Source organism: Hesperophylax consimilis, chromosome 27 (assembly GCF_061612785.1).
Source record: "Hesperophylax consimilis isolate HC1 chromosome 27, BYU_Hcon_1.0, whole genome shotgun sequence".
NCBI classification, from domain to species: Eukaryota; Metazoa; Arthropoda; class Insecta; order Trichoptera; family Limnephilidae; genus Hesperophylax; species Hesperophylax consimilis.
The window spans coordinates 17785076-17809733 of record NC_142862.1 but is presented as its reverse complement, the minus strand read 5'-3'; the positions used below and the strand labels follow the sequence as shown (position 1 = coordinate 17809733).

The 24658-nt window shown below is 35.7% G+C and overlaps 1 protein-coding gene across 3 annotated transcripts in view; it reads right to left on the bottom strand.

Annotated features, from left to right (window-relative positions):
• Positions 1–405: 405 nt before the first annotated feature.
• Positions 406–24658, bottom strand: part of LOC149410684 (uncharacterized) — a 55663-nt gene continuing 31410 nt past the window's right edge. For 2 of the 3 annotated variants that reach the window (XM_089648231.1, XM_089648230.1), the window contains exons 7-21: positions 22941–23066; positions 19038–19199; positions 17724–17844; positions 16696–16851; positions 13627–15524; positions 11832–11939; positions 10654–10780; positions 9410–9525; positions 7227–7298; positions 6646–6761; positions 5666–5732; positions 5442–5522; positions 4111–4281; positions 2973–3147; positions 406–2464 (exon numbers count right to left, since the gene is read on the bottom strand). In XM_089648231.1, the coding sequence (XP_089504357.1) occupies positions 2060–2464; positions 2973–3147; positions 4111–4281; positions 5442–5522; positions 5666–5732; positions 6646–6761; positions 7227–7298; positions 9410–9525; positions 10654–10780; positions 11832–11939; positions 13627–15524; positions 16696–16851; positions 17724–17844; positions 19038–19199; positions 22941–23066 (3901 nt within the window). In that variant the 3' untranslated portion in view covers positions 406–2059. The remainder of the gene's footprint in view (positions 2465–2972; positions 3148–4110; positions 4282–5441; positions 5523–5665; positions 5733–6645; positions 6762–7226; positions 7299–9409; positions 9526–10653; positions 10781–11831; positions 11940–13626; positions 15525–16695; positions 16852–17723; positions 17845–19037; positions 19200–22940; positions 23067–24658) is intronic. The other variant, XM_089648232.1, reaches the window with a different exon arrangement.

Sequence of the window (24658 nt, the reverse complement as noted above, 5' to 3'; positions counted from 1 at the left end):
TTCGAAATAAATTTGAAAAAAACGACATTCCAGCGTAAATCGATTCAGATTTACAAAATAATAATACTAATTAGGACGATGTATAACCACGTAAAAATACATTTTTCGGCGTTTTACCGCGACGGCTGACTTTTAGATTCAGATTTACGAAATATTATGATTTATTTTCACAAAAATCAATTTTTTTCGAATTACACGAACAAATTTTCGTGCGCGGACAAAAATAAATTTCGAATTACGAATTAACGAATTTCGAATTAAAAAAAAAATTGTATGAAAAAATTTTTCAGCGGAAATTTTTTTTGCGAAAATTTCGAATTACGCGTTTTTTCGAATTATCGGGGTTCGAATTAACGGGGTTCTACTGTATATATCTACATATCTATATAGGTATATAAAAACACGTGTGTATTTAAATGCAACGATGTGTCAAAATCTCAAAGAAATCCGTGAAGAACTTTCGTAGAATTAAGATTTTGAACAAACGAATTTGTTATTTTTTGAATTTTTAATGTAAACATAAAAATAAAAAATAATGGCTAACTTTACTTTTTTGTAACTATAATTACTGATAAAAAAATATTTAAAAACATACTTATTTTATTAGACAAATGTATTACAAACGTTATCGTCACCTCACATTTTTGTCATTTCATGTAAAAATATTAATAAATAAATCACAAAGTCTCGTAGGTTTTTTTCAAATTACGGTCGGTATCTTTGGTTTCATAAAGATGTACATTTGAATTCATCTGTGGTTTTAATAAAAATAAAGATTTTATTAAATAGCGTGGTGTTTTCTCTTTCTACCACAACAGTAAGGGCGACAATGATTTCTGTGAGACAATGCGAGTTGTTCCCAAAAACGTACAAATTAGCCTGAAAGGAAGGGAAGGAAAAAATGCCTCGACTCCCATACAAAATAAAGAAAAAAAGTAGACTTTTCGAGACTGGTCATCGGTGATGACACGTTTTGGAGACCCGTTAAAATAAAACTTTGAAAATTATTTTAACAATTAAAAAAATGTACAGGTATTTAAGTTAGAAGGTATTATTGATTAAAAAAAAAATACAATGGACTGCAGTTCCTCATTTACTCACATCATTCATTTTTACAGCGCTACGCAACCCGATTTGATAGTATATAAGACGATTTGGTTAAAAACGAATATTCAGACCCATCGCAGAAAGGTCTCACAAAGCACTGCGCTGTAAACCTTTATCTTGCTTTAGCGACTACACTTTTCTGCGCAGTTCAATGAGCTTCTGATGGCAGTCAGAATATAATTGATACCATGAATTATTTAAAAAATTTTGATGCCAAAATGATTATCACGTGATTTACCTCCAGCTCGTCGAAATGATAACCGATTGATTTTGCGTTAGGGCGTGTCTATATCTTTTTTGGTCTGTAGTATGTACATTTATTTGAAATAATTTAGAAATGTTGAGAAATTAAAACTCTATTATTTATGTGGTTATAATATATGCATAGAATGTCAAAATATGTGTCTTTGCCACAAAAGTTAGGCGTAAACCCTATGAGCGCGTTAAACAAAACTAAAAGTTCTTCCCTTCCCTTTTCTCATCCCTTATGCAAGACCAATTACACACTATTAAAAGCTCATTCACGAACTGCGGAGATGTTTTAGGATACATCAGTCGATTAACGCGTTCAACCATGTTTTTGACAATTATAGTTAATTAACTTTAGGATACATCAGTCGATTAACGCGTTCAACCATGTTTTTGACAATTATAGTTAATTAACGCGTCGAAACAGAAAATAAAATCAGGTAATTTTAGTCATATTAAGAATTCAAAGGCAAATTTATTCATGAAGAATTCTTACTGGATATCGGCGTATATTGAAAAATCTAATGTTATATTAGTTTACATCGCCTACAGTGAATAAAACTTGATCTGAACAAATTGCAATAATTCAAGCATCATATCTAACACCTTCCATAAAAATACACTCCTAGATTTGGCCAATATTTACATTGAAATATATATTTGATTAATTATCAGTCGTACACGATGATGTCGTAATAGTCTTCTATTGGTAGGCGAAAGCAACTTCTTCTTCCACATACTTCACGGCGTACTGCACTTGCCCTCCTTCATCCCCCACCCTTTCTACCTGGTAGTGTACCCCATCATCTTCCACTACAACCTGCATCTCCTCGTCTACCCTCTCCATCTCCGCGACATCTTCCTCCATGATGGTATCTCCCCTCTCTCCCTCTCCGTCCGAGTCTCGCCCCACTCCCTTGGCGGTCCAGTGTGCCGCAGCACCTTCGTCGTCTTCATCTTCATCGTCTTCCTCCCCGCTGTAGCTTACTTCGGGTTTGATGTGCTGCTGGATGATTTCCGAGGAGGCGAGGATCTGGAGGGATTCCTCGAGGGCTGCGCGCACTTCCGTTCCGCCTTCGACTTCGAGGACTAGGAATTGACCGGAATGCTGGGGAAAAGACAAACCAAAAACAAAAGACAATTATAAATCAGGTAAATAATACATAAATGTGAATGGTAGAAGAAGTAGAAGAAGGAAATGAGGAAGACATGGCACAATCAAGTGAACCAGATACTTGAGTCGGGCCATGTCAAGTCAGAATAACAGAAGAGTACGTATGAGACGATATAAGAATGTGAATAAGGCTAGGAGTGTGCGCTAAGACTGAGCTATTTGGCGGTCAGTCCTCTCTGCCTACCCCTAACTGATGGTTAGTTAGTTAAATAATGGATTGATGATAGTTGTCTTTTGTATAATAAACCTGCAAGACCAATTGAAGAATGTCCCCCTCACCAGTTTCCTAAAGGCATATCTGTGCCGAATCAATCAAAGACTCCTGATGCCGTTGACTATCTGGACAAATTCAGCACCCCACTTCCTCCAACTCGCCCCCGGAGACTATCATAATACGGGGTGTTTTTAAGTAGTCATTGCTTGCCTGTGCCATTTGACTCACCTTCTGTTTAATGTGGCTGTTAAGGTTGGACCTGACGTGGAACATCTTGGAGCAGTGTGGACACGAGTGGTGGCGCTCGCCCGTGTGGATCAGGCGGTGGTTCTTCATGGCGTGCGAGCGTCGGAAGGCCAGGCCGCACAAGTCGCACGGATAGGGGCGCTCTCCCGTATGGACTCTGCAAAATATAATAGCGCCTGATAAGACATGGGACAAACAGAAGTACTGTACGTGTGAGATAGAAATTGCATAAGAAAAGCATTTCTTCAAGGAGGGAGGGAGATGGAAGAATAGAAAGAGGAGATATAACCAAACCACAGGTCATCTGTTTCTGCTTCTCCTGTCTTTCGCTTTGCCAGGGTCCAAGAGTTTCTCCAGGTTTTGAGTTATCAGTTCGGCGAGCAATGTGTTAAAAATATCTTAGGATACGCTGTAGGCAGACAGTTGACAGCTTATTGCGGATGTCAGCTCTTTGAGAATGGACATATTAGTGCACAGAGCTGTCCATAGAATCCTGAACATTTTGTCCAGCACCGCACTCGAGGGCATCCATTCGCTGCCTTTCCCAGAAGCGTCCAAGTTTCCACACCGTATGAAATCAGAGGAAAATCAGCGACTGGACTAGTCTCTTGACAATGGTGTCTAGTGAGGCGGTATTTGAGAAATCACAACTGTACTTTTATTCTATTTACCTTCCTTTATTTATTATATACTTTATTCTATTATATATACTTTATTCTATTTACCTTCCTTATTTCTATTTACCTTCACAATATTATGTTTGTATTAATAGTTCTTCATTTTTGTTAATTTAATAACCTTAAATATAAAAGTTTCAAATCAATGTACACCATAATATGTATGTATAGTTGTAATGTGTAAACTTTCCTAAATAAAGATATTATTATTATAATTATTATAATGCCCCTGTCAGCCCATATCTTTTGCATTTGCTTATGGCATCTATCATCAATCCTTCTTTTCACTTCTGTTTCACAGCCTCATCGACACATATAGACGAGGTATATAAAGTTGTGCACTGTTTCTAAGCCTGTGTGAGCATTATGTTCACCCTTAGATTAGGAAAGGAAGATAGGAGAGTAGGAAAAGGACACAGGAGAGACTAGAGATAGAAGTATACCTATGGTGCTCGTTCCTCCTGCCTTTGGTTCTGAAGTACATCGGGCAGAAGTTGCAAGGAAAAGGTTTTTCGCCCGTGTGGCAGCGCCGGTGGCCAAACAGTTCTGCGGAGGAGAAGAAGCTCTGGCCGCACAACTCACAGGAATGGGGCTGCTCGCGCAGATGAACGCGTCTGCAGAAAATAATAAAAACTAACATTTAATTTAAAGTGATGATGATGTAAGAAAGATATTAGTGCTGAACTTTTGAGAGATAATGACTGTTGGGGTATTTCAAACTATCGTCCCATTTTATGTCTATCAAATAACCATCTAACATCGCCATTTTGAATTTACGACATTTGGGAACAGTTCTGTTAAATGCAGATTCTCGGTATGTTAAGGGTTTCAACAAATTGCAAGCAGCTGACAAGCTTTACAATATGACCATTATCTTTGAAAGTTTGGAACAACCTAACATAAACAATTAACCAACTTATTGTTTCTTTACAGAAGTAGGCGGGGTATGGAACGCAATACTGCTCAGTTTTCTCACTCTTGAATTATTTATTGTAAATACGGAGACAATATAGCTTCCGCAAGCACTCAAACCATAGATCCGCTATGCCCAGATTAACCTTATTCCTTTGAGATAAGATTCCCTTAATAAATTCACCACAGAAGTCATTGGTTGTTTGACGGTGTCTCCTGGTTCCACAATATACCTCCTCAGGTAGGTGAGCCTTCGTCCCATCAAGGCGGAACATTGGTATCATACATAATGCATGTTTCTTAATTTATTAAATAACAGTTACTGTTGATTTCCACTCCCAACGTGCATATTATGCCCACTGTGGTTCAAAGGAGGGCGGTCCATCTGATTGAAAATCCGTTGTTAACAGACCGATTGCCAACTCTTATGCAGAGCAATGCATGCTGAGTGTGTTCTATAGGCATTTCAATAGAATCTGCTCGAAGAAGCTAGCGGCATTGATCCTATGTGCACCAGTGCACGAACGCGAAAATCAACGGACACAAGCGGAACACCCGTTCACAGTTATTGTCGGCTTCGCGAGAACGGGTTGTTTATCCAACTTTGTGTGAATCGTCTCGCATGTGGAATGAGCTACAGGCATCTGCTTTTCCTCCTTCATCTGCTTTTCCTCCTTCATCTGCTTTTCCTCCTTCATCTGCTTTTCCTCCTTCATCTGCTTTTCCTTCTTCATCTGATTGTAAAGTTGCCCAATCAGGTGGCGACGTAATGGTTCTCCTACTTTTACACTGAATAGAAAGGGGCGCTCTTGTGAGATGTACCATAATAATAATAAATTTAAAAAATGAAGGGATTACTCACTTATGATGGGTTTCGAGACCGGCTCGGTGTGCAAATCCATTCCCGCACAAGTCACATAGGTAGACACCGCCATTGTGAATTCTAGAACAACAAAATGCAATTTTGCAAATGAAAAATTTTACAGGAGCCAACTTTGAAATTTTGGTTGCCAGTGTAACCGAAAGTTAACAACTAGCAAATACCCCGTAACAACTAATGAACTCAAATAATTCTTGTGAACTTACCGCATGTGTCCTTCAAGGCCAACTTTAGTTTGGTAGACTTTGTCGCATTCGGTGCACGAAAAGGGACCTGAAAACGTTTCATTTCTCTAAATTAATATTTGTTATGTCACGACAACGGCAATAGTACAAGTGTATTTTTTTTAAAGTTATAGACAGACAAAAAAAATAATACTAAATATTCCAGAAGCTTAAATCTTCTTCAAATGCTGCAGTAACAACAAATATTTATATTTCAAGTTACATTACTGTATGTATTTACTTGAAAACCACATAGATTGTATTTTGATTAACCACTTAATGCTAATGAACGAGCGGTGTTCGCGGACGGCGCGTGTATCGTATCGCGACAACCCGAACACTGCTCGCGTCTTTTGACTTGTTTGTGTTATACAAGATAAACAAACGAACTGCGCTCGCCAGATTTTTTTTTTTTTTTTTTTTATTATAGTTAGTCTTGTTTTATCTTTTTGAATATGGTTAAGTTTTTTTACAATTTTTATTGCTTCTGTTTTGTTTTTTTTTTGAACTGGTCAATTTTAAATTATGTTATCTCTTTATAAAAAATTAAATAACCTGATGTTTTTAGTTTCATTTTTGTTAAAAAAAAAAACGAGTATTAAGTGGTTAAAGACACTTATTCAGACTTACGAAAAATACACTAAGTAACTTTTAAAAAAATTCTAAAACAATATAAGTAGAAAGCGCCAACTTTTTTTCCAAAACTTTCTTTGGGCCTTTTCGTTTTTATTAAGAAAATTGCGTAAATTATGACAGCAGCAACTCGTTGTTGACAGGAAGCCATCTTACCGTAAATTACAAGTGTATCGGTCGCTGTGAGCACTTGCATAAGTTAAAATTTTACTTACATAAGTCGTAAATTTAACTTATGAGCATAAAGAACAATAATAGAAGTTAACTTTGAAATTTGATGAATTGTTTATGTTCTATGAAACAACTGGCCTTTAGAGGGATCCACAAACCTGGTTTGCTCTTCATCACCAACAGGGAGCCGTCATCGTGCTCGGTGTCCCTGTGCTTGGCCAGATCCTTCCTCAGGCTGAAGTTCTCCCCGCAGTCAGCGCACTTATAGAAGCTGCTGGAATTACAGTCAATATTGGTAACAGTGGTGTTCAAATCTAAAGGAGTCTTCAAAGTAACCCTCATTTACAATCTGTGCAAGATAGCAAATATCGAGTCTGCTAAGAAATCTAATAAGGTTTATATGTACTATATTAAGACGAGTAGTGCAGTATCCATCTTTAAGTGATCCGCGGAGTGTATTAATATTATTAATGTTAACCCGCTTCCCAAATAGTTGTGTCAACTCGAAAGTATACCAAAACATATTGATTGCAGTCCAAAAAATTGATTCACACGCATTGTGCGACTACTATAGTATTACATGCTACATCTTCAGACACTAATAATTATTGTTCCTGATAATGTTTTATCAGGCTGATTTTAGTATATTTTATTATGGCAGATTGCGCTGTTTAGAGATTTCCATCTTTTGGCAATCTTATCTAGACATCATAATACCGACCCCCATTACACAACTTACTTAGAAGCAGTTTTTTTTTGTAGATTCACGACTTCAATGTGGACCTTTCTCCTGTGGTGGTTTAGCATCCAACTGGAATAAGAAGAAAAAAATATGTTTGAATAAATTAGCACTGGGCGTTATTTGGATAAATTATCACTGGACGATCATTCAAAAAATATAACCGTTGGAAACAACGTTGATGTTTGCGGTTACTGATATTATCAAATACATCAAACTGTTGAGGCAAATTTTCGTCAACATCGATGTGTTTCTTCAACCGACGAGAACGCTCCTTCACAATGATGATGATGATAGTAGTTGGTAAAATTTTGCCTCCTACACCCAGGGTTCGGTAGTTGGTGGGCACTGGATGTGCTTCGCCCCTGCTCGCTTCTGGCACTTTGCGGTCGCCTAACAGGGCCGGCTGTTCTTAAAGAGGTAAGCACCAGAAGGTTTGGAGCAGAGACTAGGCGAGGTGACGCAACTGGTGGTCAGGAGTAATTTCTTGAGGTAAATATAAAGACTTGTCGAGTGGTAAAGTTCTACTGATTTATTTTCTTATAATTCGCTGCTTATATCTAATTCGGCCGGCGCGATAGCAACATTTGCCTGCCGGCCGAAAAAGGGAGGAAAAATCTGTCCCCGCTAGATGGGGTATATAAGCGGATAAAAAATGTTGCATATTCATTTTGTCAGTTTACTTGTTGAAGGCAGTCGTTTGAATTCGCTTTTTTAAAATAATTATACAGGCTCACCTGTTTAACACATACAGTGATTAATATTATGACGTATAGTAAAAGGTGTATCTTGGCAACTAGATTTTTAGTTTGTCAAGATACAAGAGCAATCAAGAAATGTTTGTAAAAGTTGAAAATAAATTTGATCCTCAGGCGATCAGATTTGTAAATTTTGAGATATAATATTTTGGTTATTTTTCCCAACTGTGTGAGAGAATTCCATAGACAAATTCTCGAAATGGTCCGACCGGCCGTGGTTCGGAGTCTGTTATTTCCAACGGCTAGTTAATTTTGCTAGGCGATTATTATATTATGATAAGTGCAATGACCCGATGAGTCGATGACCGTTCAGTGGCTAAGTTGACAAATGGGTCGGGTTCAACTCTTCAGCTGGTTAAGTCAATATCGCAAGCAATATCTTCCGCTTTTAATGATGGTAGTGGGAGAATTTCAAATATTGTCCGATTATTCATAACCTGGAAATATTTGACTTTCTTTTTAAAACGCATAGACATATGAATATTAGTAGACCTGCCCTAAGTGATTAAAAGCGTATTATCCCCACTCCCCATACCGGTTCCATTGGAGCCGGCTGTGCTCGCGTATGGCCTCAAGTGAAATTTGAAAACGTGACGTCATCATTCTTGTGCGAACTATGGTCGAGGCATCATCGGTTCATTTTACGAAATAACACTGCAAAATGTTGACTTGTGATATGAAAACTTGTAAAAATAGATGTGAAAAAGAGAATAAACCCAATTGTCGTATTACATTCCATAAGTAAGCATTATTTTACTTTATTTTAAGCTTATTCACACCGTATTATATGGATCAGTTTTAGAAACATATACTATCACATCACAATGTAGCGATTCTCAAGTGTGCTCATCGTTGTTTACTGGGGTAAGTAAATTATGAAACATTTGTAAAAGTGTCTTAACTAAATACTCTGAAACTAACTACGACTCTGAAAATAGAAGCTGCCTTACTTTGCCGAATTTGGACTTCGCAAATTAGTTCATAACGTGGCGAGTAATTTGCGCTCCCATGTAAAAATGTCTATTCATTCAAAAGCAGATTTTACTTTTAAGAACTAAATGGTGATATTATAATGCGAGATGCCTATTTACTGTCAGATTGATTTATTGACGAATCACAGTCAGCTTAACCCCCTTCGTTCTTCAACAGTTGATTTTACCCCTCGCCATTATCTTCTCGTCTATTAATTCCTATGTCTGTGTTAAAACGAGATAAAAAGAGAGTTTAATCGTAATCATAATATTATTTTTTTAATGATAAACTAATGTTTATAAGACAAGGTTTTATGCATAGCATAAAGGATAATAAATAATTAACAGGGTTCAATTCCCGTTGGCGGCATTTACTTTTACTCGGGAGATATTTTCAATTTGTATTGATATTTCAGGCGACATTACTTATAATTATTTATAATCAACAGTTTACCTTTCTAGGAACTGTTCTCCGCACAGCTTGCAGCTGAAAATTTGGTCCCTTTCTGCATGTTTGTTTTTTCGGTGCACTTGCAAGTAGGTCCAGTGAAGAAAGGTCTTATTGCATACCTGGAACAAACAAACAAAGATCCATCCTTTTAGAAATGAAATTTGTAAATTAATTATGATATTCAAGTGAATGGAGGAAGAAGTCAGAAATGCGACAGAAAGACAACCAAGTGAATTAAATACTTGACCCGGGTCATGACAAGAATCAGAATAACAGAACAGTAAGTATGATTGTGAATGAAGAAAGGAATATGTTTATTTAAACACAGCAAACTTATTTTGTGGCACCATTTGAATCAAAAATAATAGTTCACTTAGTCTTAACCACTTTTATTATTTAGATACATATAAATGACATGCTTCATGAGCAATGCTCACCTCATCAGGATTTATGTAAAACCAAATTACAACTGCATCCCACTCCCACTATATCTTTAGCCACGGGTTGTTTCACCAAATTTGAACAATACATCAAATTTCATAATATTAATTTATTTATTTATTTATTGGATGATTTTTATAGCGCCGCTTTTGTGACAAAAAAATATAAATTTTACAAATTGATATTGAAATTAAGTTAAATAAAATGAAGTACAGAAACAGGTGACACGGAGATGGAGAATCTGCTGCAAGAATCCTAGGTGGTGAGGAAACTGGACCAGCTGCTGCAGCGAGAGAGTGCACCGCGTCCACAAACAGTGCCAGCACGAGGTTCTTCATCCGTCCAGGTATGTGTCTGCTGCTAATAGAGCGCTGACACAATATCCTCTCATGGATTCCAGACCTTGGCAGCACCGCTGTGACATTCAACGAAGATAGAGGATATAATGTTATAGTCCAATTCAAGTTCTGTTATTTAATTCTGTTATTAACCAAGTACTGTGAAACAACCGGCCCATGATGAAATATTAAAAGAATTTCAATAGACCTTTCACAGAACTCTGTAAAACAACCTGTCGTAAGTCTATATTTGTAATTTAGTTTGAAGTAAACCCTGATGAAGTGAGCATTGTTCACGAAGTATGTCAGTTATATCTAAACACTAAAAGTGGTTAAAACTGAGTGATTAATATATTAAATATTTAAAAGAATATACGTGTGCGAAGGCAAAGTTGTTGGCGTTCGTTCCTCTCTGCCCTGTGGGGAAAAATGGCGATGGTTAGTTAAGTTAATTAAGGACATTCTCACCTGACACAAGAAGTGCTTAACAACGGGAAATTCTTCATAACCGCTCATCTTGCTGGCGCTCCTTTCGTGGGGGCCATCTTCAACATTAGCCCGGTAGAAGCCGTGGGTAGTCTTATGGGAAGTTACACTACAATAAAAGTCACAATAAATTAATATGGTGCAATACATACCAATTGATAGTATTGGCATTATTTTTAGGTAATGTTGTTTGACTAAATTTAAGCATTCGAATTATTAGTATATTTTTTTTAGTAGATAACATTATTTGACTTTAACCTGTGGTGTACCAGGAAATTCCTAGCTCAATTTCCAAAGCTCAAATTCCAAAATCAAACGTCAAGTGTCCACTTAAATTTTTTTTGTGTCGCATTATAATAAGTATATGATAACAATTCTTCCAGATTTCGGTAGTTTATACAACTGTTGTTACTAATAATATTATTTTGTACAAGAAACCTGTAAATAAATAATGCTAAAAATATAATTGTTCATTATGACGTAAAAATGTTGACATTTCTTACGAAGTTAATTTTCATCACTTTTCTTGGGTGAAATATTATAAAAATTACATCAAAATAATGTAGATAAAACTATCTTTCTGATGATACCTCAAATCTATTATTTCCACAATCAATTTATATCAAAAATAATGAAAGAAGACACTTTGACACTAAAAACGCGGCAAATATTTCGTTGGCATTCCACAGAAAAATTCTTTGTAAAAAATCTGAAAAGCTAGAAGTCATTCCGGTATTTGCTGCGTAAAGAACAAGAATAGCCCAAGCGATTGTGACCTTGTTCTTCATACAAATTCCTTATACATAAGGGTCAAAATCGCACATAATTTTTTTTTTTTTTTTTTTTAAATTCGTAGATAATGTGCTGCACTCACATATGCGGTTCCGGGATACGACGGGTTAAGACCTAAAATTATTTTATGTTTTTATTATGGATAACGTTGTTTGACCTCGATTTATACTATGAATTGCGATGGCAGAATCTTAGTCAATAGACTATAATTAGCGCAATGTACAATCTTGAGTAACAGGTGATGAAGAAGAGGCTTCCGACAAGCATTCAAATTTTTTTATAGTCCATTCTTTACATTCTCTCATGCCGTCTCTTTCATACTGGACGTCAGTCGCACAGTCATTACAAAAGATGTGTTAATAAGTTACCGTGCGTAGGTGGAATAGGCTTCATTGCAGACATTGCAGATGTACGGCAGCTTCACATTCTGATGAATGAGACGGTGCTCGTTCAATGCTTCCTTCTGGGAGAACACCCTAAAATAAATACATAATGTAAAACATGAATCTAAATAATACTTTCAATCGAGGGAATGAAGCTAAAATAATTTTCATATCGCACAAGAGAAGCCAACGGGACTGACTATACGATAACTCTAATTGGAGTATGCTATGAGGATGAAGGGAATGGGGAAGGAGATGGGGAAGATGAAGGATTAAGATTCTTATCTTTCACATGCCTGTTTACAGCGGTGAGTAAATTATCAAACATTTGTAAAAATATCAAACTAAACACCGTAACTCGATTTGGGATTCGGAGTTCTGGTTATTAAGCAGCAAGCAATTCACGCATCATTATAAAAAGGACCACTTATTCAAAAGTAGATTTTATTTTCGAGGGCTAAAATAGTGATACATACTAGAATGCGAGTCCTTATGGGCGTGTCTTTTTTCAACTCTAAGATATTAATGTTAAAAAAATATAAGACAAGGTATCAAATATGATTTGAGATTTTCACGGCCAAAAGTATTATAACGATTTATTTTTGGGGTATTATGCCGTGTTGCACTGCCTCCTTTAGCCAACATTTCAGACAGCATAACAGTGTCCATCATCATGGCAGATGTGTGGCAGGTAATGTAATAACATGTTGTTCGAAACGTTACCTAAAGCAGGGGTAGCACAACATGGCATAATACCCCAAAAATAAATCACTAAAAAGACAAGATGTCATTTATTGTATGATCCATATTTTGATCAATGAGAAAAAATATTTGGAAAAAGGAAAGTTGAAATCTTGGAAAAAGTCTTGTATTTAAACAAAAAACATATTGATTTTCATACAAATTGTAATTCTGATTATGTGCTACATCACATTGCATGCACAAAAGTTTCGCACACATCCATGCACAGCGGCATCCCGCCTTTGTTTCTACCTACACACCAAATGCATAACTTTCATTGCATAGCCACATAGATGGTCTGTGCAGTTTAATCTTTCCTTATCTGTGGTGTGTATTTACTACACATTGCTTCTAATAACTTTAATAACTCTATAAATATAATAAATTCTGGGTTCAGATTTTAGGTATTACTCCGTTATACATTTATGCACTGAATTAAAAAATAATATTTTACATAGTTTTCAAATTCAATTAAAAATCGGGAACAAATACACCAATACAATCAACCGTGTGATAATAATACGCGAAGAGTGTGCGAGGAAATGACACGCTGTTTATGTCCCGCTTTAGTTCACTATGCTCCCACACGAGACATCCACACGTCTGCATTACAATATTTTGAATAATTTAAATTACAGTATTTTGATTTAGACCATCGATACCTACGACCGCACAGCTGTGTTTTTGCCAGCCGCCAGCCGCTACCCAGTCGCCAGCGAACCGACGTTAGATGTGGACCCCTCGCACGTTTCTTTAGCATCTGCCAATGGTTTTTTCATGTTTTCAGCAATTAAATTGCAATTATTATCACGTTTGATATAAAATATAATAAAAATAATCGATAAGCTATGAATATTCATATTTTTCCTATATTAAATCGCTTATTTTGAGATGTGTATTGACTACACAGAACCGGAATGCGTGGATTTTTTTAGCACAGTAAAGGAAAGGTTAAAGGTATCTCGGTGACAATCGGCATGTTTCTCCCTTTGTTTCTATTATCTATATAGTATATAAAACTCATATATATATATATTACCTTTCACAAAACTCACAACGATACACCATCTTGATGTTTACTGCTTCTATGCACAGCCTACCCAGTGGGGTTAGTTCTGCCTCCAATTCCTGGCTGGTCTTCTTCACAGCAACTACTTCTGCAACTTCCCCCGGATCATCTGCGTCTTCTATATCAAAAAAATTTGAAGAAATTTCTTCAGTTTGTTGATTTTCTTCAATTTGTCCAGCTGTTTCTTGATCATGTGCCACATTTATTTGAATAATATCTGGTAATTCAGCAGACACTTGTAATTCTACCATTTGAGTGTCATTTTGATGAACTAACTCATGTTCAACCGTTTGACCTATTTCTTCACTGGGAACTTCTAAAATAGATTCACTCTGTTGAACTGAGCCTACTAATTCAGGTTCACCAGTTTCGCGTATGTCCATTTCACATGAACCAGTTTGGTGGACCAAATTACTTTTTTGAATATCCATAGCATGCTGACTTGCTTCCAGCTGTTCCAGCAATTCTTCTTCAGTACCTTCAATTTTTTCTGAATCAGTACCACTTTCATGATTAATATAATCAGCACCGTCCAATTGCTCTATGTGATTATTTCCAATTGTTGCTTGTGGTTCATCTTTGTTATTTAATTCTTGGGGACCACCATCACCAACTTCTTCTCCTGGGTTTAATAAAATCCCCGCTTCTTGCAACTGCTGTTCTACACTAAGATCACTATCTCCCAAATTTAATTGTGTTTCTTGCAAACCTAATTCTGATCTTTCCATTTCTGCTGGTGTTTCTTGCAAACCTAATTCCGATCCTTCCATATGTAATGGCGTTTCTTGCAAACCCAATTCCGATCTTTCGATATGTGATGGTGTTTCTTGCAAACCTAATTCCGATCCTTCCATATGTAATGGCGTTTTTTGCAAACTCAATTCCGATCCTTCAATATGTGATTGTGTTTCTTGCGAACCTAATGCTGATTTTGTTTCTTGCAAAGCAAATTCAGATCCTTCTGCGTGTGAATGTATTTCTTGTGAATTTAAGTCTGATCCTCCCATATCAGATTGTATTTCTTCCAAACCTAATTCTGATCCTCCCATGTCAGATTTGGTTTCTTCCAAACCTAATTCTGATCCATCAATATGTATTTGTGTTTCTTGCAAATTTATTTCAGATTCTTCCATTTGTATTTGTGTTTCTTGCGAACCTAATTCCATTCCTTGCATATCTAAATTTGTTTCTTGCGAACCTAATTCCATTCTTTCCGTTTCTAATTTGATCTCTTGCGAACTTAATTCAGTTTTTTCCATATCTAAATCCGTTTCTCCCATTTCAAGTTTAATTTCTTCTGAATCCAATCCCTCTGCTTCAATGTCTATTTTAGATTGAGCCACATCTACTTCTGGTTCTGCAATGCTTATTTCCATTGTTGCATTAACACCATCACTTCCTGCTAAACCTTCTGCTTTGGTGCATTCAACTTCCTCTCTTTCCATTTTGTTTGTAGCTCCTTCCATGATTTCATCGAGAACCTTATCAACATCTTGACTCAAGTCTACATCGGTGTCTATTCCATCTTCAATAATGCTTTCACTATGGTAATCTTCTTTACTATGGTAATCTTCAACTATCTCCTGTTGAAATTCATGGAGATCTTCATGCAGACCACTATTTTCTTCTGCCAAATCTTGATGATCTTTAAGCACCTCTTCGATTGTTCTGCAATCCTGACTATCCTCCTGTAGGGTCATGACATCACCGTCCACAGCTTCCCCGAGCAATTTCTCAAGGTCAATCTCCACTTGGTCACGCCTTTCTTCTTCCATTTGCTGTTTTTCTGCTTCTGCCAGTAACTCAAGCCCACTGACTTGATCCTGTTCGATATTCTCCCGGCATATGGATGATTCTTTCACGTGATTCTAGAAATAAAAAATATTGTATTATTATTACATGTTAACCGGTCAGCAACGTAAGCAGATATACACGATAAAATAACGATAGCAGTCAAGTACAATAAGCGTGTTTACACGTCAACGCGTGTGTTTCCACAAAAATCGTCATAACTCCGTTATTCTTCTAGTGACATCCCTAAAACAAAAAGTAGAATATTCGTATTGAATGAAGCTTCACATCTCTATTCAAAGTTATCCATAGAAACCCGTAAAAAGACCTACTCAGTGGAAGCAAATTTTACCCGCCAAATCGTAAAACGACGCCAAGAAAGCCGTTTGACGTGCCGACCCGCCTCGCAAGTTTAATTATTTTTTTAAAAATATATTTTGTATGAAATGGTCAAAAAGTGAAGTGACAGAATTGTTTATTGTACATTTGTACGATGAAATAAGTGTTTTTTTTTTACATTATCCGTGATTTTAGTATCGTTTTTACATAAAACATTACAGGTGAGTCATTTTTACAATTTTTTCATGTTTCCATTCTAAATTTAAATATTTACAAATGTTAATATTTATTTATGATACAACAATTTGAAAGCCTATTTTGTAACCTTTCTAAAACAGTTTTTACTATTCGGCTCCGTTCAGTAATGTTTCATTTATAGAGCTTTGATTGTGAGGCGGTAATAACACAACGTTTTCGTGAAATTGACATTTCGGTAAAGACATCTTAGCTTCAAGTTCGCGAAAAGTCGGAGGGGTTAAGTAAGTTTAACTCTCATAGCATATACACATATAACATGCTAAATGCCTCATATCACCTATTTGTCATTTGATATATCGAAAGACAATGAGAAACATGAAACCAAAAAAGTTAATGAAAAAAACCTTTCAAATGAATACATTTGTGAAACATAATTCTAAGAGGCCCTCAACACTTATTCAAATTCAGGTTATCTAACTGAATAATGGATGAATCTAAAAAGACAGGTTATGTAAATATCATGTTGGCCACATGGTTCCAGCAGCATTGAATCTTGATTACCAAGTACTATTTTAAGGAATTAAATGTTGAATGGACATGTAGTTCCAGATAACGAAACTAAATATTGTGTGATGGAGGGAATTGTACCAGGAAAATAGAAAGACATAACCCAGCATTTGCATCCTCGACCTGCTGCAGTGGGTAATTTACCTCCGCATCTGACGTGGTCCGGAAGGCCATCTTGCAGCAGCGGCAGGCCAGAACAGCATTCAGCTCCGGCCGGGCCTCATGCGCCAGGAGATGCATGCGCAGTCGACTGCGGCGGTTCACAAACTTCAGGCATATGTGGCACTGGAATGGCTTCACCTGAAATTTTTTGTTACGGATCGTTAATATACTAATCCCAGTGAGAGGTCACATGTGACATCACAATATTATCATGTTTAATGTTTTATTATTTAAAATTTTAATATTCGTATATTAAAATTCGACGATCGTATACACTTATCCATTTTTCATTAATAGGTAGGATTAAGCAAGACAAAAACTGTTTCTCAATAACACTTCGCAAAGGTTATCGCTCCAGAAAGTGAATACAGATACACCACACAAACACAACTAAAAGCATGTCACACTTACACATTGTGTTCGTCGCATCGATTCTAACTGGCCGAACTATAATAGCAATAATTATTATTTTTTAAAACCTTTCACATGGGAGTCTAACGGGTTGATTCCACTTCTAGAGTACCCCAAGACACACTTTCGGGACCTGTTTTAAAATATCTTTCAAGTTTACCAGACAAAATGTCAAACTCAATTCAAAATGATTAAATTCAAATCATCAAACCTTCAAAACAAACATCACAACACTCACCGCATCACATCCGCAAATTGCAGAAACAAAGGGATATATATATAATGCATGGAAGCATGCCGACTGTTGCAAAGCTAGGACTGAACTGCACGGACTATGAAAGGGGCGAAGCCAATGAAAGATATGTCTTTGATGTGTGTTAGAAATAAAAACATAGCACCGCTGTTTGTAAAATTGCAGTAGTAAATGTGAATGTCATCGGTGAGGTGAAATTGCATGAACGATTTCATACTAAGAAAGGTTCATCTACCTCGTTTCTATTACATATAGTCACATCACTGAAAATACTTAATTAAAACTGAAAAAAACTTATCTTTGTTGATTTCACATAAATTCTACAACACCATCAAAAAAAGGTTACCTTGAGATGTGAAATTTTATGCTCCTTAAGGTTTTGTGTATCGAAGAACTGTTTGCCGCAAACGTCGCAGCGATGATGCCTCTTCTTGCCATGAATTCTTCCGTGACTTTTGAGTGATGATCTGGAATCCAATAGTCAGTCTTTTATTGAAAAGGAAGACAAAATGAATTAAATAATTGAATAAAATGCAATGAGTTCGCAAAATAAGAAAATGATGTTTTGCAGAAAAGATGCAATTAACGAGCTATACTAATAGTTTTGTAAATAATAGATATTGCATAAAAAAAAGTATCATTTTTTTTTTTTAATATTTTTATATTTCTAATATTCTCATTTAATAATTCAAAAACAAAATTTCCAATGAAATAATAAGTTTTGTAAGTAGGTACTTAAATACCTGCCTACTTAATTATCTATATAAATAAAAATGTTGATGTTCTTTATTCAAAATCTTCAGTCTCCGAAAGTTCTTCATCGATTGCTTTTAAATTTTGACACAACGTTTCATTCGAATATGCGTAACTTTTTATGTAAATGACGTTATATACATATTTGACCTGCAACAGGTAACAATATGCTTTTTTGAAAAACAGCGTAATCTGTTGGATAAAATGCTTTTTTAAAAAAAAACAGTGCCATCTGTTGGATGTAAAACCAACACGCACTATAGTTGTTTATCTACAATCTACACAGACAGACTGAACCACAGTAACGCGTAGCGGGGTACGGCTAGTAAACAATATATTTTTTGTAACATTTTTTTTAATTTCAAATAAGGAATTATTCAATTTGTCAGAAGAAACTAATGTCACTTAATGACAATTCTTTTTTCAAACTTTCTTGAGGCAGGTAGCTACAGTAATATTAAGAGTTGATAATAGCGTTATGGGTTCAATTCCTCTGCTAACCAATCTAGTTCATATCTCCCATCATTAGACAAGCAACATTTTCTGCTTATAATGATGTTAGTAGGGGTTTTTCAAAAACTGTCAAAGGTTATGTACTCGTAACTTTGGAATGATTTTCAATTTTTTACAGTAACTCCACACAGGAAGCCCTGAGGAAAATAATTTCTATCAAGACCTATGTCATCTTTAGAAATGCTGGGTCTCTTCAAGACCCATGTTGTAGGAGGGAGGAAACACAGAGGCAGGAAAATCGTTCCACAGCTGAGCCATTGTACACAAGATTGAATCATAGAAACATCTCATTCTCTTGTGACACTAATGTCAACCATATAAAAATGTAGGGGGTGTTAAAACAAATTATAATAATAAATAAATAACAACAACAAAAAAGTTAGCTTTAGATCACCTGAGACGGAAGTCTTTCCCGCAGCCCGGCTCGAGACAGAAGAAGGTGGTGTTGTGACTCTGATTGATGTGGTTGTAAAGAGACACCTCGTTCTGGAAGTCCTTCTCTCCGCAGCGGTCGCAACTCAAACCCATGGCGATCAGCTCGGCTTGGTGGAAGGTCCTGGAAATAAATAAAAAATATATAATTGACTTTGAAGGTCCTGGAAATAAATAAAAAATATATAATTGACTTTGCATGGTTGCACAAATTTGTACCTGCCTGTGAAAAGAAAGTTTGAAAAAAAAGAGTTGTCATTGAGACACAACGGTTCTTTGGACAAATTGAATAATTCCTTATTTGAAATTAAAAAAATGTTAAATAAAATATTTATGGTTTATAATTAATTAGGTATGTATTTAAGTATCTACCCACATACTTACAAATCTTACGATTTTACAGGAAATTTTTGTTTGATTCACTAAATAAGAGAAAATTAAAAACATACTTTTTGAAAGTGAGGACTGTTCACAGAATTACTAGTAATTCAATTTAATCACAGACATATGAATATATAGACTAGAAATTAAAGGTGAGGGGTAAAATCAACTGTTGAAGAACGAAGGGGGTAAAGCTGACAGATTCGTCAATAAATCAATCTGACAGTATATAGGCATCTCGCATTATAATATCACCATTTAGTTCTTAAAAGTAAAATCTGCTTTTGAATGAATAGACATTTTTACATGGGAGCGCAAATTACTCGCCACGTTATGAACAAATTTGCGAAGTCCAAATTCGGCAAAAAAAAATTTCTTCTATTTTCAGAGTCGAATATTTTGTTTACGTATTTAGTTAAGACACTTTTATAAGTGTTCATAATTTACTTCCCAGTAACAACGATGCGCACACTTGAGAATCGCTACATTTGACCAATGTTGGCTCGATGTGATAGTATATGTTTCTACAACTGATTCATATTATACGACGTGAATAAGCTTAAAATGATGCTTACATATGGAATGTAATACGACAATTGGGTTTATTCTCTTTTTCACATCTATTTTTACAAGTTTTCATGTCACAAGCCACTATTTTGCCGTGTTATTTCATAAAATGCCTCGACCATAGCTCGACGCTAGTTCGAACAAGAATGATGACGTCACATTCTCAAGATTCACGGGAAGCCATACGCGAGCCCAGCCGGCTCCAATGGAACCGGTATGGGGAGTGGGGATAATACGCTTTTAATCACTTAGGGCAGGTCTACTAATATTCATATGTCTATGAATTTAATGTATTTTTCTGACTCTTGACATGTCGAGCTAGACTCAAGTATTTGATTTACTTGATCGTGTCATCTATTCCTCGGGAGTCCTCAACTTCTTCTACCATTAACCTCTTAACACTCTTCATTTTTCCGCTGTACATGGCCAAACTATCACCTTGCCCCCTTAATTAATCTTAACATTACACTTACATCAGCCTTGCATTCTTTCCGAATCTCCGCATTTTTATTACCACATACACACCTCAGGGATCTCATTTCTACAGCATTCAGTTATCTTTCTTTTTCCAGTTGCCATATATAGATAAAGAATGCGACTGTTGTATCTTTAATACTGCTATCTTAGTGGCTGGTCTACGAAACGTACCATGATTGGTTTTAATATCTACAATGCGGACTTGTTTATTGCATCTGGGATGTACTTGCACAACAATACAACATGTGTTTCCTTGTAGTTTTAACTTAAAACAGCAGATACCCCAATATCGAGAGTCAGTCTGGGACGGTCAGTCTCGGAGAGTAATCTGTGACAGTAGTCTGTCAGAAATGGTAGATAGTGAAATACCATTAGGGGCCGTTCAAGTATTATGTAAGCACTATAGGGGGCAGAGGGGTCTTTGCTTTGCTTATTTTTGATGACATGAGGGGTGGGGGGGTCGAGATAGTGATTACGTCAGCACTGCTCAGCAGTAGTTATTTTTTTTTACACATTGGCAACCCACACATTGTCTATGTTTGAAAACCGAATACATATTAGGGGATTCCCACAAATAATTAATACGTTTAGGTACTCGCTTGGAAGCGAATGGAGGAATTACCGCGCGCTACTCACTTGTCAAAATTTCTTCCATCAATCTATTGTTTCGTTTCAGTACGATTGACGATTTGACGTGTTGTAAGCAAATCAAAGCAAGTTAATATTTGTGTTACCGTTGATCCTCTTTCGCCAAAGTTGAATTGTTTATAAAACAGAATACATTAACAGAAAAATGCATATAGGTACCAATTTTTACGTAAGCATGGGAGGGGGGGGGGGTAAGAACTTTGCTTACTTTTGGCGACAAGGGGGAAGAGGGGGTAAATAATTTTAATAAATCTGCTTACGTAATACTTGAACGGCCCCTTACTGATTAAGTGAAATGAGACTCTTAATCTGGTACCTACCAGTAAACTTCATCTGCGGTTGATAGTTTTTTTTAAATATTTTTTTTATGCAACACCTCACAAGAGCGCCCCTGTCTGCACAGTGTCAAGACAGAAGAACTACGTCATCATCCGGTTGGCAGCATTGTTAGGTGGTTAAATAGTCGAAGAAACGACCCATTCTTGTGAAGCCAATATCAACTGTGAACGGGTGTTCCGCTCGTGATCATCGAGTGAACTGCGAGCTTCACTTCTTCGGACAATTTTTTTATTAGCACCGTTCAGTACTCTCTTTTTACTCTTTTATATCTTTGATAAGCCAAAACATAATTTCCAAATACACAAACTCAACCACTGGCTCCTTGTATTTATCATTTACAACCACGTATCAAATTGCGCACGGTTTTAATATTCTCTATTTCAAACACCATTCATCACTAAATCATTCTGCGTACATACTTTGTTCATCCCAGACACGAGAAACTGTAGATCTTCGATACTGTTATAATTAGCACTGCATCATCAGCATATCCACTCGAGCGATTGGTTGTATATATATACATATTTAATTAACCGTTTTAGTGCTAAGCAATTTTTGCAAAAATAAATGTAAATTGCTATACACATATTGATTAATTTAGAAGAAAAAATAATGGTGTCAAATAAAACACTCTAATTTAGACAAATATCAATCAATTTTTTTAATTCTTTTTGCATTATAAAGAAAAAATGTTTATTGATATGAATATGAAAAAATAAGCATAAAATATAAATTATTATAAATTTTATTTCTTTTTGAAATTGAAATTGATCATTTGTTGCTTTAGAAAACACTTTTGTCGGAGGAATTTTGGCAAAATTTGATGTTTCTTCTGTTTCTGAAGATGAAGAGGAGATAGAAGGCTCATTTTCAATCCTCAATATTTTTCTTCGATTCGTTATAATACTGCTATCGTCACTATTTGTATCTGTTGTTTCACCTCCCGTAGAATCACTAGGAATCGAATCAACGTTCAAAATAATAGAACGTGACATAGTTATTTTTTTTAAATAATATAAAAAAATGGAAAAAAGTTATTTTTAAATGTATAAGAATGCACTCTCGTTACAAATTACGCGCGAGGTTGGCGTACGTCCACTCCCGCGGAGCACCAAAAACACTCTGAAACTCGCAGCGCATCTGCGCTGCGCCGCAATTTTCGATACAAACGATCGCAGCGCTTTTGCGACGCTTAGCATTCTAACGGTTAATATCATTCCTCAAAATATTAATATGGAAACATATGAACATATATTTGCTTACATATATTTCCATTTTAATATTTTGCTGTTTAAAGTCAATGAATCCACCTATAGATTTTGCTGCTTATCCCTTATTTTTAAGTTATATATATTTGGCACATTATGACAAGCGATTGCTCAAAACGTTTTAGCAAAATTGGCATAATATGATAAAAATCACTCGAGTGGGTATTTAATAAAGATTTTCTTACCTGTGGAACATCAGCCTCCTGTTGGTATGGAAGGCTTGACCACAAAGGGCGCAGCGCTGGCAGTCTCCACTGGCAGCCCCCGTACACTTGTGGCGCGCCAGGTGCTCAGCGCTGTCGTATTTTCGTCTGAAATAATACAAGAATATTAATACTTTCCTCAGAAAGTCGCTCATGCTTATCGGAAAAAAATTATGATTATTTTGATAGATGGACTCTGTTTTATCAAGTGATAGCGAAGCAATATCGGAAGGATAAACTTATGTGTTGAAGTTTGTTTATTGACAATCCGAGAATAACCGCCGATAGATATATTAATTGATTTAAATTCAAACGGCTCACAATGTGCCATTGACATACGTATAAAGTTTAAAAGTAGAAAGTATAAAGGTATAAGGAATAAAGTGTTAAATATAGAATAATAATAATAATTGGATAATTTGTATAGTGCCGTTTTTATGAAAAATCACCTCAAGGGCGCTGTAATAACTAATAACTAAAAAGCTGTAATAACTAAAAAGGTATAAGTACAAAGATAAGAAAAAAGTTATTATTAATAATAATGTATTAAAATGTATTAAGAGGAAACCGGGTGGTGTTTTTTCCATACAAACGTATTCCTCATTTCCCTCTCTGGATTTTGACACTAGAGAAAATATTTTTTTTACATAATATGAATATTGACTGCAAGCGTGTCGGTACGTTTTGATTTTTTTGATAAGTTACTTTTTATAGGAGTTATAACCCTTCAAAAATTGTTAAAATTGCCTTTTTTAACGCCATCAACAAACGTTCAGTATACAAATAAGACGATGTATTTTTAAAAAAAGCAAAACGTACAGACATAGAATGTTTTCTTTCAATACATTTGGTAAAAAAAATCTTGGAAATCGGTTCAGTTTTGGAGTAGAAAAATGAGGACTACAAAACCTCGATTTTGACTATTTTATTTAGGTATTATCAGGCTGAGGTGCATGTGTCCCTTTCTCTCAGTATTCGGGGGTGAGGGGGGACGGAGAGGGTTTTGTTGAATACGTATACAGTCAACGAAGTGATGTGACATTCTCAATAATTATATCGATACACTAGTCCACTAGTGTTGTCATGTCCCGAGTTATCGATGTTTTTTTTAAATTATTTTTCTGTTTGGTGACTTATCTTGAGTGTGCCAATACTTACCGAGCTTATTTACTAAAGATATTGTGACAAATTTAATTTGTTTACGTCAAATAAATTAATCGAAAAAAATTGAAAAAAAAAACACCTGTTACAGAGAGACCCCGAGATGATTCCGTTCCGTATTGCCGAGTTGGATATGGAACACAAAAATTAATTAAAATATTTTTTGATAACTTTTGAAGGTTGTACTCAACATAATATTATCTCTTTGTAGGACACTTTTTTTTAAGATACAACTACCGAACCAAAAAAAAACTTTTATATTTGACTATATATATTGTTCTAGATTTTTTTTTTAAATTATATTTTACAAGAAAATGTGTGATGGTAAGTAAGTACATACACCACTGATCGTTTGATGGAATGCTGGTACAGCGTATGTTCAGTGGTACATGCATCTACCACGTGTTGTTGAATCGATTATGTTATTATAATATCATATTATACAAATGAATATTGAAATATATGTATAAGAGGCACCATATTGTTTATTGTGCTACATATTAGGTACATACACATAACTAGTTTAGTTTTTATTTAAC